General features: G+C 48.6%; 2 protein-coding genes across 4 annotated transcripts in view; one reads left to right on the plus strand and one right to left on the minus strand.

Annotated features, from left to right (window-relative positions):
• The first annotated feature begins 1,023 nt into the window (after positions 1-1,023).
• LOC122385251 (mitochondrial E3 ubiquitin protein ligase 1-like) lies at positions 1,024-4,254 on the plus strand. The gene is made up of 2 exons (XM_043373386.1): positions 1,024-1,158; positions 2,383-4,254. Exon 2 carries the CDS (start codon positions 2,480-2,482, stop codon positions 3,539-3,541), a length of 1,062 nt encoding a protein of 353 aa, XP_043229321.1. The 5' UTR covers positions 1,024-1,158; positions 2,383-2,479; the 3' UTR covers positions 3,542-4,254.
• Positions 4,255-6,332: 2,078 nt separating this feature from the next.
• The window catches only part of LOC122385252 (protein muscleblind-like), a 52,652-nt gene continuing 41,925 nt past the window's right edge, over positions 6,333-17,059 (minus strand). Inside the window, exons 3-7 of one of the 3 annotated variants that reach the window (XM_043373388.1) lie at positions 9,070-9,213; positions 8,626-8,670; positions 8,248-8,413; positions 7,940-8,035; positions 6,333-7,666 (exon numbers count right to left, since the gene is read on the minus strand). In XM_043373388.1, the coding sequence (XP_043229323.1) occupies positions 7,992-8,035; positions 8,248-8,413; positions 8,626-8,670; positions 9,070-9,213 (399 nt within the window). In that variant the 3' untranslated portion in view covers positions 6,333-7,666; positions 7,940-7,991. The remainder of the gene's footprint in view (positions 7,667-7,939; positions 8,036-8,247; positions 8,414-8,625; positions 8,671-9,069; positions 9,214-17,059) is intronic. The other 2 variants (XM_043373390.1, XM_043373389.1) reach the window with 2 other exon arrangements.

Raw genomic sequence — 17,059 nt, forward strand, 5'->3', positions numbered from 1 at the left:
CTGTGTGTCGTCCGCATACTGTACCAGACACCTGTCATGATTAGCGCAGTCGGGAAGGTACAGAGACATGTCAGTCGCATATATGTTGAAAAGAAGGGGCCCGAGGGCCGATCCCTGATAGGTACCAATAGGATTCAGAATTGATCGCGAGAGCACACTGCGGCCGTTCTGCGAGCGGATCAGCACTTGCTGGTAATGATCAGATAGGTAGCTCAGAAGTCAGATAGATACCAGTCGCTGCCCTCGTAACGGTGCACAGGCTCGTTTTTCCGCAAGGCCGAAGCTGGAGGCCGATATAGTGTGGACTGTGCAGTTCATCCGAAAACATACTCCAATTCCTCGGTTAGCCGGGCCAGGGCGTATGCAGAAAACCGATAGGTCGGCTTCTGTGCACCTGCTCATGACCCTTGGGTTGGCACTTGTACACCAAGAGTTATTCGGGGACCCACCTAGGCGGCGGAACGCCGAACGGGGGGGGGGGGGGGGGAGGAGCACCGAGGCACCGTGCCCCCCTTTGATTTTGGCATTTTAACACTGCCTTATGGGCGTTTCATGGAAAGAACGGGACCAAAAGTCGGCAGTGCCCCCTTTAATTGAAGGTGTTTCGCCGCCACTGCAGGGACCTATGTTTTTTATTGCCCGTTCAACGTTCTCTGTTCATCCAGCTTATCCACACAAGCATCCACAGCCCACGGGTCTTTTCCTTTCCGCGTCCTCTAATTTGGCAGCAATTTGGCAGCACATAAATCTTTAATACTGGCGCAGATGAGTTGAATATGAAGGAAATGATTGTGTTCTATTATGGCTGTTTTATCCTACTTTTTCGCAATACTGCCTTGATCAACTAATAAGAATAATGGTTTCTGCATAAGTACGAACTAATTGCTCTTACAGAACATGCAAATTTTATTTGTTTTTTTGCTCTTTTGATGCGACGCCTTTTTTGGGACGACGGTGAAAACAGGGCGCCTGGGGCGATTTGATCAAGGTTCGTTAAATTTACACGTGATGTTTGGGATATAGAAGGCCCATAGAGCGGGAGAAGTTCCAAATGTCACGTGACTAATATGCCCTCCGGTGCCCTGTTTTCACCGGCGTCCCTTTTTTGCAAACGAGGCAATTTTGTCATTGCTATTTTTACTCCGGATTTGATTGAAAGTACGTGCTTATATTATTTTCTATCATTTCAGTTTTTTAGCTGTACCCTTGTCACCAAATGTTGGTGTGCTGTGCAGCAAAGACATCACTTTCAATTGTAATTGTTTGTCAACTTTGTCTCACTCTCAGCCACTTGATATGAATTAGAAGTCGTTTTAATGCTGTTTTATTTGCCAGTTGCATTGTAAGATTGTTCACTTCTTAAGAATTCATCCCCATTGTAATGATAAAAAATATACCAGTGGTATGTTTGGAGAGCATGGAATATTCACTGTCCCCGGGAATATTCCCCGTGCAGCGTTCACAGGCGTCTCTCTTAACGGCCAATCTCTGGGAATATTCTGCTCGCATGACATATTTCACGGATTCCATGTGGAATGTGCCTCTGCGAGCGCATCACTTGCATGATACATCTGTTCTGCACAATTCAAAACTGAAACAGATATTCTGTGATTTTTTTCTGAATTTTCCTAGGAGATTATGTCAATGAATCTTAAATCCTGTGACGATTATTGTCCCTGAGCTGGCTATGATCCTTAAGTACCTAATAAGTTTGTATAAAATGCAATAAGATGGGGCAGACAGGTGAAAAGGCTGCTTTCTTGGAATCAACATAATTGAATTGCAGGTTTTTAATTCATGTGTATGATTTACAATGATATTCAACTTCTGTACTGTCATCATGTACCTAGTCAAAAGTTCCAACTTCAGAAAGGTAAACAATTAAATGAAAGGATGATTTCAGGAGAAACAAAGCTGAGAAAGATTTCAGAAGAATGTGTTGACACTATCTGACAGCTAAATGACAGCTAAATTTAAACTAAATGACTCTTTTCTTGAAGCAATGAGGCTTTGGCTTCTGGTGATTCATCAGACTGAATTAACTAGCAGCTTTCTTGCTGCAATCATGGCAGCAAAAATGCTTCCTGCACTTTGTTCCAAATCAAGTACCAATTCAAGTGCAAATGTTGTATTCCAAAACTATAACCTATTATTACATAATACATACGCATTATCATTTACTATCAACTGTCTGATTGGCATTCCGACTGTCATTTAATTTGCCATATTTGATATGTGCTAATGACTCAAGACACATTAATTGACTACCTTAATGCTGAATTGTATAATTGTCAACAATTATATTCTGTCTTCCTGAAATTCTATCACTTTCACTGAGTATTGCCTCCTATCACTTTCATTGAGTGTTGGCTCCTATTTCAGAATCACAGATAGCAGCTAATAAGCAATTTCACAGCACTGAGTTCATCTTGCGGCTGATTCTGCCTGATCTAGATCCCATCACTCTCAGTCCCTAGCCATGCCGGTCTGGGGGCTCAGCGGCTCTGACGTGTTCTCGGAGCTGCGTGGGGTCGCAGTCGAGCTGTGCCTGCTGGCCGGTGACGCGCTGCTCTGCACCGGTCTGGCGGCCGCAGCGCGCAATGTGGGCGCCGCCGTGACGCGCGTGCGTGACGCCCCCGGCTTCGAGGCCGGCCCCAGTCTGGTGGAGCGTGTGACGGCCGCCGGGGGACGGATGGACTTTGTGGCCGTCCGCGGAGAGGTGCGTGCACTGGGCGAACCGATCCGCGCGCACGCCGACCCGTCGGTGCGCGGGGTGATGCAGCGGCTCTCACTGCGCGAGCACACCTGGGAGAACCACTCGGGCTTCTGGTCGGAGCGGCGGCGCACGGTGCGCGAGGCACTGAACACCGTGCCGTTCGCGCTGAGCGGTGCCGGTCTGGCGGTGGTCGTTCAGGACGCCGACTCGCTCTCGGCCGACCTGTTCACCGTCAAAGACGAGTTCGTGCCCACGGAGCTGTCGCTGGCGCAGAGTGTGTGGCAGTGGCTGCTGGGCTCGCGCCAGCAGGGTCTGCGAGATGTCGAGGAGATGCTGCTCGAGGGCACCCGTGTCACTGGCTACGGCGAGCTGACCCTGATGGAGCGCGGTTTGGAGCTGAGGCCGCCGTCCGGCGAGCTGCCCTTCATCCTGACCACGCGCTCCGAGACGGCCCTGCTGCGTGAGCTGGAGGCGCAGAGGAGCGTGGCCCGCGGCCTGCTGGCGGTGTTTGTGCTCGGCGGTCTGTGCGGCGCCGCCTGGACCGGCCGACGGCTCTGGCGCGGCCTCGAGGAGCGGCGCAGGCGCCGCCGGCTCGCTGACGAGTACGAGGCGATCCGCACCGAGCGGCGGCGTCGGGAGCGCGCCGGGGACACGGTGGAGGAGGCGCTGCAGTGCGTGGTGTGTCTGACCAATCCGCGCGAGGTGGTGGTGTCGCCGTGCCAGCACGTGTGTCTGTGTGTGGACTGCGAGGAGCAGCTGCAGCAGCGCTCTTGTCCCGTCTGCCGGCGGAAGGTGACCGGCGTGCTGCCCGTATACCTGGCGTGAATCAGAACTGGGTGTGTGAGCCGCACACAGTGCGGTGTATGGGTCTGATTTCTAGGCTTAATGTCTAGGTGTGGATCTTTTGTCTAGGCTTGCCTTTGTCCAGATATGATGTTTTTGGTTGTTTTGTAACAACTCTGAACTAACATTTTGAAAGCATTTTGTGGAGTTCCTATCACGTGACTCGCTAGTCATCAGAGCTAAATCTTTCTGAGGCTATCTCGTCATTAAATACCGGCTCAGAAATTCCACTTATCACAGCCTTGGCCGTACGGTTCGTTTGATATCAGATGATATATGTGCTGTAAGCCCGTCTTCCTGTGAGAGATCCTGGTCTGGTGTGGGACTTTTTGAGTAGTCTTCCATGGTAGGCAGCCCAGGAGCTTATAGCGTGACCTCACCTGACCTGCTGCTTTATCTAGCTGATAGCAGTCCTAGCGTACTGCTGGTACACACCGTAGTCGTGCGCTCGGTGGGTGAGATTCGTCGATGGTAACTATGTTTCTGATGGATATTTCGAAGTGCCTTAGCTTAGTATTGGCTTGGATATCCGCATTGTGTTTGCTTGCTTGGAAAAGCTTTGGCTAGTAATACGTGCTGTGATTATATGGGCAATGTCTTACCGACAGTGTTGAGGAGAGAAGAGTGTTGATTCTTGTAGTTACTGTCAGGATGAATTGATATTATTGCGAGCCCGAATAAATGTGTAAGCTGTATGAGGCGTTCCGACATAATGACATGAAGCTTGGCCGTTGGAATCCATCGGTAACTGTTTAGAAGTGTTCAGGCGTTTCCTCGGCACCGAACACTGGCGAGTGGCGACTTAGAAAGTGAAATGGTCTTATGTTTTGCTGGTCAAGGGTCAGGTCAGTCACCCGCGGGGTCAGGATCAGGGTATAGGGCCTTACATCTTGAGCGAGAATTGCGATTGGACCTCCGCTGCAGATAATTAAAGTGGAGTAATTGATGACAGAGTATGATGAATGCACTGGCGGATCCAGGGGGGGGGGGCATTTAGGGCCATGGCCCCCCCCCCCAAAGGCCTAAAGTGGCCTGCTTGGCCCCCCCCAAAACGTCAGAAAAATTTCTAAGAAAATATACCTTGATGGAGGTTTTTAGCCACTTGGTGAAGTAAAGCTTTCCACAGCATAGTATGGAAGCAATATGGTAGCAGTGAGGGTCAGTCAAAAGTTGCGCGAGCGGAGTCGACCTTCAAAAAAAAACTGTTGTTGGCATGTTTATGGCGCGGCAGCTGGCAGTTGGCGGTGTTTCGCGTAGTGTGGCATCACTGGCGGATCCAGGGGGGGGGGGGGGCACGGGAGCCTGAGGTGCCCCTGACAGGCCCGTGGTGCCCTTGCTAGGCCTGTGGTGCCCCTGGACCCTGGCAGGCCTGTGGTGCCTCTGGCGGGCCTAGGGTGCCCCTGCTAGGCTGCTGATGCCCCTGGGACCTGACAGGACTGTGGTGCCCCTGACAAGCCTAAAGTGCCCCCAACAGGCCCGTGATGCCCCCGACAGGCCCAAGGTGCCCCTGCGTGATGCCGTGATGCCTGCGAGGCCGGTGGTGCCCATGCGAGGCCGGTGGTGCCCCTGCTAGACCGGTGGTGCCCCTGGCAGGCCTGTGGTGCCCCTGCTAGGCCGCTGGTGCCCCTGGGCCCTGACAGGACTGTGGTGCCCCTGACAGGCCCAAGGTGCCCCTGCAAGGCCGGTGGTGCCCCTGTAAGGCCTGTGGTACCCCTGCTAGGCCTCTGGTGCCCCTGACAGGCCCATGGTGCCCCTGCGAGGCCGGTGGTGCCCCTGGCAGGTCTCTGGTGTCCCTGACAGACCTGGGATGCCCCTGACAAGCCTGTGGGGCCCCTCACAGGCCCGTGGTGCCCTTGCTAGGCCTGTGGTGCCCCTGGCGGGCTGGTGGTGCCCCTGCTAGGCCGGTGGTGCCCCTGACAGGCCTGTGGTGCCCCCGGGCACCAAGGGGGGTCATGACCCATGTGGCCCCCCTTGGATCTGCCACTGATACATAATATATTGATTTGTAAAGGCGTTATGGCTTATGCAATATGCAATTGCAGGCACTTGGTATCCCTCACTCATCCCTCATTGGGGGCTCTGGCGGGCTCCTGAGGGCCCACGTCTATCTCCGGGAGCCCTAGACGGGCTCCTTTGGGTCCTTTCAGTCCACTATAGCATAAGAGGTCTCCACGCGAGTCTTATACATCTCAGGGCGTACCCTGACGTCTGAGGTACCCAACTGCAGCTCCAATGGTCTCTTACACTGGCGGATCCAGGGAGGGGGCATTTAGGGCCATGCCCCCTTCCCAGAGGCCTAAAGTGGCCCGTTTGCCCCCTCTCCCAAACGATAATGAAACATAGTTCAATCAGTGCGTGGCCCAGGAGCCGAGTTAGACAGGGGGTGTTTTACCACCTCCCGGCCCGCAAAGGGACCCAAGCACTGACTCGAAGCGGGTTAACTGGTCGACAAAAGCAATGGTAAGTGTTTACAAAGTAATATAAAGGCATGGGTCGGGTGGGCTACCATTTATATATTTTTTCTTTTTAGTTAAAAAAAAATATTCATAGTGTCAGGGCTGTGACGAAAAATAAGTGGCCTAAATCCGATGAGAAAACAGGATTTGGGGGTACCCTAGGTTTGGCTCCTGCATGAGTTGCCCCCCCCCCCCCCAAAACGCAAGCCTGGATCCGCCAGTGGATGAATGATGATTGTCATTGAAATATGCCACGATCAGGGTGAAACTGGGATGTACCTGGGCGACTATGCTGTTAACTCACGACAAAAACAATGTGAACAATTAATTTATTGGTTCTCTCGCATGCATGTCAAGATGACGAACCTACTGAATCTATACCTACGATGACGTTTCCACACAGTCCTGGCCTACCGATTGACGCACAAAAGACTCACGGCTATCATCACGTGTTCGCCTATCGGTGGCATAACACTACCCACACGAATACATGGCAGGCACAAGTGTATCAATCGGTTACAATGGAACCGGAAATAGAACAAAACAGGGAATGTCTCCTCCAGACAAACAACGCCACACTACAAGGGGATAAAAAAGTTTGATTTTAGGTGCGCGGGCTTGGAAAACATGTTGCAAAAACGTTGAACCAGTTCTGAGCCCACTGGACGCATCAAAGTCGAGAACAAAACTCGTTCTCGCGCTATCAAACCTCCAAACTTTTGATGTCACTGCAAGATGTTACAGTCCCGTCGAGGCACCAATACAGGGGTTCACGTTGACTATAGCGTCACCTACATATATATCCATACACACCACATCGCCACCTGTGACACCCAGCCCTACGTTCCTCCAACACCACGCTCGTTTCCGAAGAACGACACGCGTCTCCCACCTCTCCGGTCAGACCGTGGTGACAGACCCGCTCCCACCGGACCCAGCGCAGCTGACTCCTCAACCCGACGGGTTCCTTCACAGCCCTCTATGGTCGTTCGTCGCACTGAAAACCTGGGCGCCGCTCAACCTCTTCCCACACGACGACAAAATCTAAAAACAACCACAGGGAAATTCGAAAACAACGGCAGTCGCTGGCCCGTCCGGCCGTCACACCGTCCGCTTCTTGGCGATATGATTCGCGCTCGCCACGGACGTGCGCCCTGGACACGAACCACCCACGCCTCGGCTGACGCTTCGCGCGGCAGACCGCCGAGCGACTTCAGCCCGAGCAGCGGCGCGGCGGCCGCGTCACCTAGGTCACGACTAGATTCAGCTGGCCTCCGCCGCACGTGCGACCGACCGTGACGGACGTCAGTGACGACCGCGTCACGGCATGGGCCGTAAGTGACGCCTCTTTCAGTCAGCCTCTCGCTCGTGACGAGTGACCAGGGCCCCTGGCTGCACCGAGGGCTAACCAGAGAGGCCTTCACCTCGCACACCCAAACACCTTCCTCAGCGGCATCACCAATCTCGGAGGAGGCCCGGGCCACGCCCCTACTCCTCCACCCGGGACCATTCAGAGCCGCTGGGAGCTCCGACACCTCTGTAGGTGGCGCCACGGGTCGTCCGAGCGAGGTCCGCTGAACGGTTGACATGACTGCCGGCCGAAAGTCACTAAAACAATGCCCTACTGCTCAGGGCGGACGAATACAGACCTGTGAACAAAACAGACTTAGTCAGATACAGATAGGTGTAAGGTAGGAGAACTTAAAGCTCATAACTATTACAAACGTGAAGGCTCGCTTGATGTTACCGAAATAATCGAAAATGAATAGACGAAAACTGTGACTTAAGCCAACATAATCACGAATCGCCTAATTTCAGCCCGTCCAGCTATTTTCTCTCCGATCAATCAGTTCTTAGAGATTAAAGCTCTGCCTGCACTCTGCAGCGTGTTTCACACCGGCCGCTGCCGCAGTTCCGGAGCTCACCGGTCGGGGCGGCGGCGGTCGGCGGCACTGGCTCCACCGGACGGTCCCAGCTCAGTAGGTGGAGTACCGCGGCACACTCGGCGGCGGCGCACCGACTGAAACAAGGTGAGCGAGACACAGGTCACACCAAGAGGTCACGGGACAAAATACTGGGGTCACGAGTGTATGGGCCACAGTAACGCGGTTATGAGCCACGGATGACAGGTGGCCGGCTCCTGCATATACTGAAGCGTTGAGAAAGGCTTCTAGTCCCACTCCATGAATCACAAACCCCTCAGCTGTTGGATGACTGAGCTGCTGGACTCACACGCAGCCTGCTGCAGGTACGTCTGCTGCTGCTGCTGCTGCTGTTGTTGCTGCTGGAGCAGCATCGCCTGCTGGTAAGCGGCCAGGCTGGGAGTGGGTGTGTAGTACGACACGGAGCCTTTGTCGCCCGACGGCCGTTTGTAGGTGACGCCCATCGGAGGGAATTGCTGTCAACGAGAGGGAAAGAATGTTATTAGGAGACACAGACTGGAGGACACGGATAGTTTTGAGTGGTTTCGATTCCGAAAAGCAGCGAAATATGAACAAAATATGGCAAAAGAAATATGAACTGCCCATTCGAAGATGAAACGCTCTAAAAATATTTAAGCTGAATCCTTGGCACCTGGGCCTGGGTCTCGTGTCCAATGTCGTATCTTACCGGTGAACTTACATAGTACATTGAAGAATCGTAGACTGGTTCTCCCTGGAAAGAGCAAATTAGTTGTCAAAACTCCGTGAATCCATGGCCAGATACTGGCATTATGACTGTTGGTTCCATCTATGACTTGAAACATCCCTGACCTATTGCTGACCTCCGTGACCCCATACTGACCCCGTGACCCGATAATGACCCTTGACACGGTACTGACCTCTGTGACCCGTTACTGACCTCTGTGACCCGACACTGACTTCCGTGACCCAGTACTGACCTCCGTGACCCGATACAGACCCCGAGACTCGATACTGACTCTGTAACTACTGACCCTCTGACTCGATACTGACCTCTGTGACCCGACACTGACCTCCGTGACCCAGTACTGACCTCCGTGACCCAGTACTGACCTCCGTGACCCAACACTGACCTCCATGACCCAGTACTGACCTCCAGCCGGTCGGTGGGCAGTTTCTGCTGCATCTGTTGCATCGGCAATGACGCCACCATGGCGGTATCGCCGACAGGAGGGCTCGCTGCTAGCGTGTAGTACTGGCTCAGGCCGGCGTACATTTGACCGGCAGGTGACGCCATCTGTTGAGGAAGTACACAACTTCAGTTAGCTGCAGCTAACGCCAGGGCCGACCGCAAACAGTGAAGGGTAATTGCGAGGGCATATCTTTATGTTGAGGGTTATCAGAGCGAGGCGCTTTTATTGCAGTCGTTATCCGGTGAGTGTGGATTAAGTCCGTTAAAAATAAAATACGTGTCGCGCAATCAAGGCCTATTGCGGACGGACACAAAATAGCAGGGTGCAGGGGTCCGGCCATTGTGCCAAGGCCTGGACGCTGGTAGGTGCACGTTAGCAGCGATGAGCGGGCACCACACGGGCATTCGCCATTCAGAGCTCAGTGCGAAGCCCTGATGGCCAAATAATGAATGCAAGTCACGTACGTTTAGGTGCACGTGAACAGCACTTAAGTCATTTATTGCCTTCTCACCGCGGTCACACGATAAAGCCACGCTTGGCTCATATGTTTCAGTATATTGCTGCTAAAACGTACGTTTATTATGCTATGGGCATTTTTGTCTTCACAGGCAGGGCAGCCTTCCTTATTTTCGTATGTAAAAATGTAGACGTTCAGGAAAAAGGGAAGTGAAGAGATAGCAGGGGCATTCCACGATAGATCGTACCACTTTTTTCCAATTTGACACCCTCATATCTCGGGTTTTAACGATAATTGGTCTAAGGGGTAATCAGGCCTCAGGGGCTCTGAATCCTCCTGTAACAATTTCAGGCTTATCAGATGAGTGGTTTTTGAGTTATAGTGTATAACATGTTTTGGATCTTGCGTTGTAGCGCCAAGTTTGGCGGGCTGTAACTCTTAAGACGGATAATCCAAATGCCTAATGCTATACGGCATTGAACTTGCATTGAAACAAAGAATAATATGCATTTTTAAAATTTTGAAATATATACTATTTTTGATATATAACACCTCGAGTTTCCTTTCAGCTGAATTTTTATGCCTTTGGGACCAAATTTTTTAAATTTTTATTTTCTTAAAAATATTTTTGGATCATTATTAAGTAGTATGCAAAAAATTAGGAAGGTGTTCTTTCTATAAATGTACTTATTTTGCGTCACCGTAATGGTCTCGAATTGTGATTTCGGAAGAGAGCCTACAAATGGCGTGGTAAAGCTGCCTAGTGACATCACTGGCTACTGAAAGTTCAATTGAAGTCATTTTTTGCCTCACTTTTGCTTTTGCATTGTTGACCTTGCGTGACGTCATTCGTACGTCACTAGGGTCATAAGAGTTTTTCGTCAATAACTCTCGATCAAATTGAGCTAGAAAGACGGGAAAACTACCAATGGACTCGGGAAGACCTTGCGAATCGAATGATGTGCAATATGATCTCATTCACCCAGCTTCGTGGCCTGACCCGACTGTTAACCATCTCTGTGCCGGCGCTGTTTGTCCAGCGCCGCGCTGGTTGGCTTTGCCCCGGACTCGGAGCGGTCACGTGATGCCCGGGGGCTGGCTGCCGGCTGGGCCGCCCGGTCGGGGGAGCGGAGCCAAATACACGGCAGTGTGCTGACCCGAGGTCAGCGACTTAAGCTGACTTCACCAGAACAAACAGTATACCATTCGACGCGCCGGAGCTAGGCAAACACAAAGATGCTAAAATCGCGGCTCTGCGACCATTTGTTGCGAAGTAATCTATCAAAAACCGGACCCGTAATTTGGGTCACTTGAAATGACCTCTGGGGTCACCAGTGAACCCGAGACCTTAAAATGTGGTATCATTCGATGCATCTTGCAACGGCGCACATGCTCGTTTTTTCTGCAAGGTTCTAGCTCCATCCCATTTTGTATACATTTGAATGAGGAACTTATAGAAAGAACACCTTTCTAATTTTTTGCATGTCGATTTTAAATGACCTGAGGTTTATTTTAAAGAAATAAAAATGGCAAAAATTTTGGTCCCAAGGGCCATTATAGACAATTTAAAAAAATACTAGGACTTTTTTCAATATATAAAGCTTTTCTTTCCAATTTTAAAAATACTGTATTAATCTTTGATTCATCGTTAGTTCAAAGCTGTTTACCGTTTGTTGCTTGCTTAGCTCGTTTTTGAGTTATAGCTCATCAAACTCACCCTTACAATCTGAAGTTTAGAAAATTTTATGCAATGTAACTCAAAAAGTTTTCATCTGAGAAGTCTGATATTTTGGCAGGTGTTTTTGGAGTCTATGATTACCCCTTATACCAATTTTCATTCAAATCTTAGAGATGAGGGTGACGGGCCTGGTACGATCTATCGTGGAATGCCCCAGCAGCACCCACACGCAATTTCTCTTCCTGTTTAATTTCCATTGAATTTAGGTGCTATTGAGTGATAAAGACCCGTTTCTTTCGGGAGCGGCACACAACCCTTTTTATATGTTCGTTCATGTGAAATGAATAAACGGTGACATGCTGACGCCATGTATATTGTAATGAGAATGTTGACGTCAATTAACTATCATGTCTAGTTGCACTCTCAATTTATCGAGGGATAATACCCTAGCAAGGGAACGAATCAATTCGTCCTATCAACCCGCTTAGGCCCTCATTGAAATACACAGCGACCCCTGTGTCTTCCCATTGACCGGACACTATCTCTGGTGGGGCAAATGGCGCGATGCACGAACCCCGACGCATTTAAAATGCACCGTCACCAAAACACAGGGCATACATTAGGGCAGCTCGCACAGTAAGCTGCCTTTCGTGGTATAGAGGGCTCGGCAAAGCTGGTTAAGTTCTGAACAAATGAATGACGTGTCCGGTGCCGAGTCGACCGTTGTTAGTTCGGCCGTTGCTAGGATACGAGCCCGGGGTGCATTATTCAGTGAAACATGTGAATTGCATGATAGCAGGGCCGATTCAACCATGCGTCGAGCGCTAACACGAGCGGAGTGGGAGCTGACGAAACACTGGCAGTTCGACCTCCCCCTAAACCGATGCACAGAGATGCACTAATTTTGGACCTACGATAAGAAGCTCCAGCCAGAGGTCAAAAAAACTTATTTTGTGTCGCCTACAAAATTTTTCAACCCCCTTTGTGTCCCCTGCCCCCGGAGGCCGGATAAGTGTTGCACTAGGGTGGTAAAATTTGAAAAACTCTAGGATTCATTAGGCCAATGTTAATGTTAGTGTCGTCAATGTTAGTGTGGCCCTAAACCTGGATAATGTATTTTACAGTGCCCCAAAATTTGTTGATTTGGGAGGGAAATACTGAGATTCATTTGCTACTCTCACCACCAATATCTAAGAGCAATTAACCACTCTCAGCCAAGAACACCTTGTTACCTCAAAAGGCAGTTCAGGTGTGGTGGACTTGGACAGGTGGGCAGGTGTGGTGGACTGAGTTGTGTGGATACTTGGAGTTGGTTTATGATCATAGATACTCATGGATACAAATAAATGCTATTGATCTTTTCTCACTCTTTTTGTATCTAATCTACCCAGCAGTGTCCACCCTCTACCCCTTTTTGGTGGATAATATCCCCCTCTGACACCCCAGCCAAAACTTTGGGGCACTGAATGCATGTGTAACTTATCTTGTGCAGATGCATTTAACCCGCGCCACTTGGGGCAACTTGACCGGGGCCTAGACGAATCGCTCAATTTCCGTAAAAAGTTCAGGATATGGGCTCCCGGGGGCGATCTACCTGATGGCACCGGTCGCTACTCGCTTAAAACCTCGTGGCACGTGGCACGTGCGATTCCATTTTCCCCATGTTAAGTCAAAGGGGTTTTGGACACTTTTTGCGCGATCGGGAATAGCGGAAAAAATCGCGGATCAAGGTATGGTTTGCTGCACACCATTTTATGGACGACACGTTCAGGTACACGCCCGTGTGCGCCGTATACCCGTCAGAATTCGTTAGCTTGAGTTGCACGACTTTAAAGTTGAACTTTTTTCGCTCCCCATGTTAAGTCTATGGGCGTTTTTGCAGAGACATTTTCATTCGCTCATTGTACAAAATTATATGATACGATTTTGTTTTAACTTTCAGGACATGTTAAGAAAAGACCATAGAACATGTTGTTATGTTTTTTTAAGCTGTCAGAATTCGTTTGTTCTTTTTAGGCTCGGGTTAAACCTGGTGGGGTCTGTTTATAACGCGACCTGGTGGGGGGGGGGGGGCTATTTTTTGCCCCCCCCCCCACTCGTATCTCCGAAACTACTGGACGGATCCGCAAAATTCAAACGGCGTTCGAAAGGCCTGTCAAATTTGTCGAAGGAAACCAAATTTCATTGACCTCGGGGTCACCGATGACGTCACAGGTCAGGTCAAAGATGAAATGTTTCACCGTTCACGGGTCTACTAGGGAATGCGCTATAACACCGAGGAAAACGCATTTTGTCGAGAATCAGCGATAGGGCGTCAGTTGCCTAGTAGATATGTTGCTATTAGAGGTCACTGACAATACCAGGTCAGGTCACAGGTCAGGTCACCAAGGGTCACAGGTCAGGTCACATGAGCGCAACTTTACTAAGGTTGTGTGATGCATGTTTTATGACCAATTTTTCATTTCCAACTCAATGGTGTTGGTTATAAGACTATCAGGTACGGCTTAGGTTACTTTCTGGTGAAGGTCAGGTCAACGTCAGGTCAAGGTCAGGCCTAAAAAGGTCAAATTTTAAAGTTGATAGTTTTGCATAAAATGGGTATTGATTCGATGCAGCTCGTCACGGGGAGTCTAATGGTGGTCTTTGTTTTGCGCTAGGGGGTCTAGAATTGTTAAAAATTGAGTTTGAAAATTTGACGTCATCAATTTTGAACAGTTTTTTCGCTATAACTTCGCCAAAAAAAGAGGTATCAATCTCAAATTTGGTATGTGGATGGAAGGCGGTAAGGAATATCACATATATTCCGTTTTTTGCGAAATTCAAAAAACTTTTTGGATTTTTCGACTATTATATCCAAAAAATCTATTTTTTGATTTTTGGGGGTCAAAATCAAAAAATTTCAAAAATCCGAGATAGCAGTTTTGTAGCCCTGTCAATTCTACAGCTTTTATGTCCTTATCATTTTTCTGTATTTGCAAAGCTATAGGCCTGACAGCCCTTCCCGCGAAACCCTTTTTTGGGTCGAAAACGGCAGAACATGACGTCACTCTGACGTCATTTCCGGCCAACCTATCATAGCTTTTGGAAAAAATTTTGGTCACAATGTGTAAAATTGATGTCCGGGAGGGTACTGAAAGTTTGGTGACGATCGGCGCAGCGGTTCTGGAGATATATCGAAAAGTCTGGAGGGGGGGCAAAAAATAGCCCCCCCACCAGGTCGCGGGTTAAGAATTGCTGACATTCTATTTTACATTTATCCATAATACATTTAGATTTGTGCTCTACACTGTAAACTCATTTTGACAAGGGGTTGTCGTACAACGACGAGCGTTTGTCAAAAATACTAATAAAGGTTATGTCGAACGACGAATATCTTGTCATAGTTGGATGAATCAACAGGGCAAATATTAGTATCAGCCCCAGCACCTTGTCGACCATTCATAAAATTGACGAGGATTATGGAGGCTATTGTGAAAACTACCAGGGTCTTATTCGTAATATGGAACATACATTTGCTTATGATTTGTTATTTATATCCTTGTCGTAAGAACCAGCTACACCATTGCAACAATACTGATACATACTAATGCAATCTATGTCCTTGTCGAAGGTATCAGCTACACCTTTGCACCACGGGCTTAGTTACGCTAGTTAGACGTGTTAGTAGTAACATACACAAAGCTGTTACTTGTTATATAGGTGGCGCCAAAAACGTTTCCGGCCGTTTCATTTTGAAAGTTTCAGTTGCGCACCAACCGCCGTGCAGTGATGTGGCCTCCTGCGCACTTCCGTGAAAATGGTAGGTGATAACAGTGTTCGGTCGTTTTTGTCATTTTTTAATGAAATGTAGGGGAAAGTTGGGTAATATCGGCCAGTAGGTAATATCGGACAGGCAGTTATCTTCTGAACTCTCCCCCAGGTGCATACGCAAATATTTTATTTGGAAAAAAGGTAGCGCTGGATTTCATTTGTCACCACCTCCTCTCGCAGGCAGTTTGCCGCTAGGCTGTCATAATTTTTTTTACGATAATCGCCATTTGTCCTTCCATCCATACAACTTATTAATTACCTGTTATCGCAGAGATAAAGAAGTTGTAACTGCCAAGTTGTACCTTTTCCACTTGCCTGAACATTTTTGTTATTGATTATGGGCCAACTATCTGTGTTCAATGTGTTTGTTGCTCCCATTTTAGCGCATTTTGAACGGCCTACGTGTTTGCTATTATCGGACACCCATCCGATATTACCCTATGGGGGGAGGTGTTTGAACCCCCCTCCCCCTCTTCTAACTCGGCTCCTGGGCCACGGAGCGACACGCGGAAGGTGGCGTTTGAAAGAGCAAGAAGCCAACGCATAACTCGGGGACCAATATCAATATCAAGACTCTTGGGATCCATTTGGACGCCCGTCCGTAATTTGCTGCTGCTGTCCGATAATACCCAAGTAACTTTTTTTCTTTAAAAAATCGCTGAGCTCCAACGCAACACCGGAACCTCAGCAGACTTTCTAAAAACAAAGTTTTGGGCTATCTACATATATTTAAATGACTCCCAGTCACATAAAAATGATAACCTTCATGTTATGATGGCTTGAAGTTACCCGTCCGATAATACCCAATTTTCCCCTTTGTCTTTCAACTTATAGTAACGCAGATTGAATCAGAGAAATTTGCTGAGTAAGTGCGTGATGTATGGAAGTAAGCACAATGTGTTCTGCTCCAGGCCATATTGTTCTGCATATGCTATAATATAGCGATGCTTTCTTTCAGGCTTTCATCAGGAGCGAAAGCTCCAGCTTGCAAGCAAGGGTCGCTACACTGAAGACAGCAAACTGCAGAAACTCAAGAAGTCTAAAAATGAAAAAGCACCTGAATTCCAAGGGGCTAATGAATTTGAATGCCCCTTAGATTCGAATGGGTTTGCCCCTTAAAAATCGTGTTCCGCAGACTTAAAAATAACATATTTCCGAATCAAGGCATTCCTCGATGTTGCGAGTCCCCAAACCAGTTATTGCGAGGCAGGAAACCCAAGTTGACTATCTTAACTCAAACCAGCATGTAAACGTGTGATTCTACAGTGTACTCGTAAGTGATGACGCTCATTGCCTTTTCGCATGCGTTATTGCCCTTGCCCCTTGGGTCATCAGTGTCATCACTATTGTGTATGTAATGTGTATGTACCATTTTGAATACATGACCTACTTTCAGTAATGCTGTTTTGCTGTAATAATGAGACTGCAGAGCGGCGACCTGCGATTTGTGGAGAAAACTGACGAATACAAGGGAGGTCTTTGTAAAACGTTACAAGCCTGAGACTAGTAGATTGCTTACAAGTACAGGTTTGCTGCACGTAGACATTACTATGCTAACTAAGATTTGCATTGATTTGACTTAACAAGTACACGGTTCAGCCCTGTTAAATGCAAACATGCGCAGGTCTTTACCTAGTAGCCGCATGATTATAACTAGGAACACAGTTGTTCACACAACAATGACAAAGCAAACCTTGGTAGCTAGTCTAACGAACTACATGTGAGTGGGTTGTAAGAACAACTACCATGACAAACAATAGGGTCGTTCGATGACATGGCAAAGGGTGCGGGGATTTGCGCTAAATAATTTTCCTTGTAAAAGTAACAAACGTTTGTTGAAATGAGTTTACAGTGTATATGGTGAGATTTCACACCTGTTATGACATAACAAATAATAGGTGCCTATGTATAATACAATATACCTACCTATGCAACATGTTGTAAAAGGTTCCTTTTCTACATCAAGGCCACTAATATTATTAAACCAAAATTCTGATCATTAGAT

The sequence above is a fragment of the Amphibalanus amphitrite genome, unplaced genomic scaffold (genome assembly GCF_019059575.1).
Source record: "Amphibalanus amphitrite isolate SeventyFive unplaced genomic scaffold, NRLGWU_Aamphi_draft 000212F_arrow, whole genome shotgun sequence".
Classification (NCBI taxonomy): Eukaryota; Metazoa; Arthropoda; class Thecostraca; order Balanomorpha; family Balanidae; genus Amphibalanus; species Amphibalanus amphitrite.

Excerpts from the sequence above, each read along its gene's own strand:
- LOC122385251 (XM_043373386.1), top strand. The coding sequence starts at position 2,480 with ATGCCGGTCTGGGGGCTCAGCGGCTCTGACGTGTTCTCGGAGCTGCGT.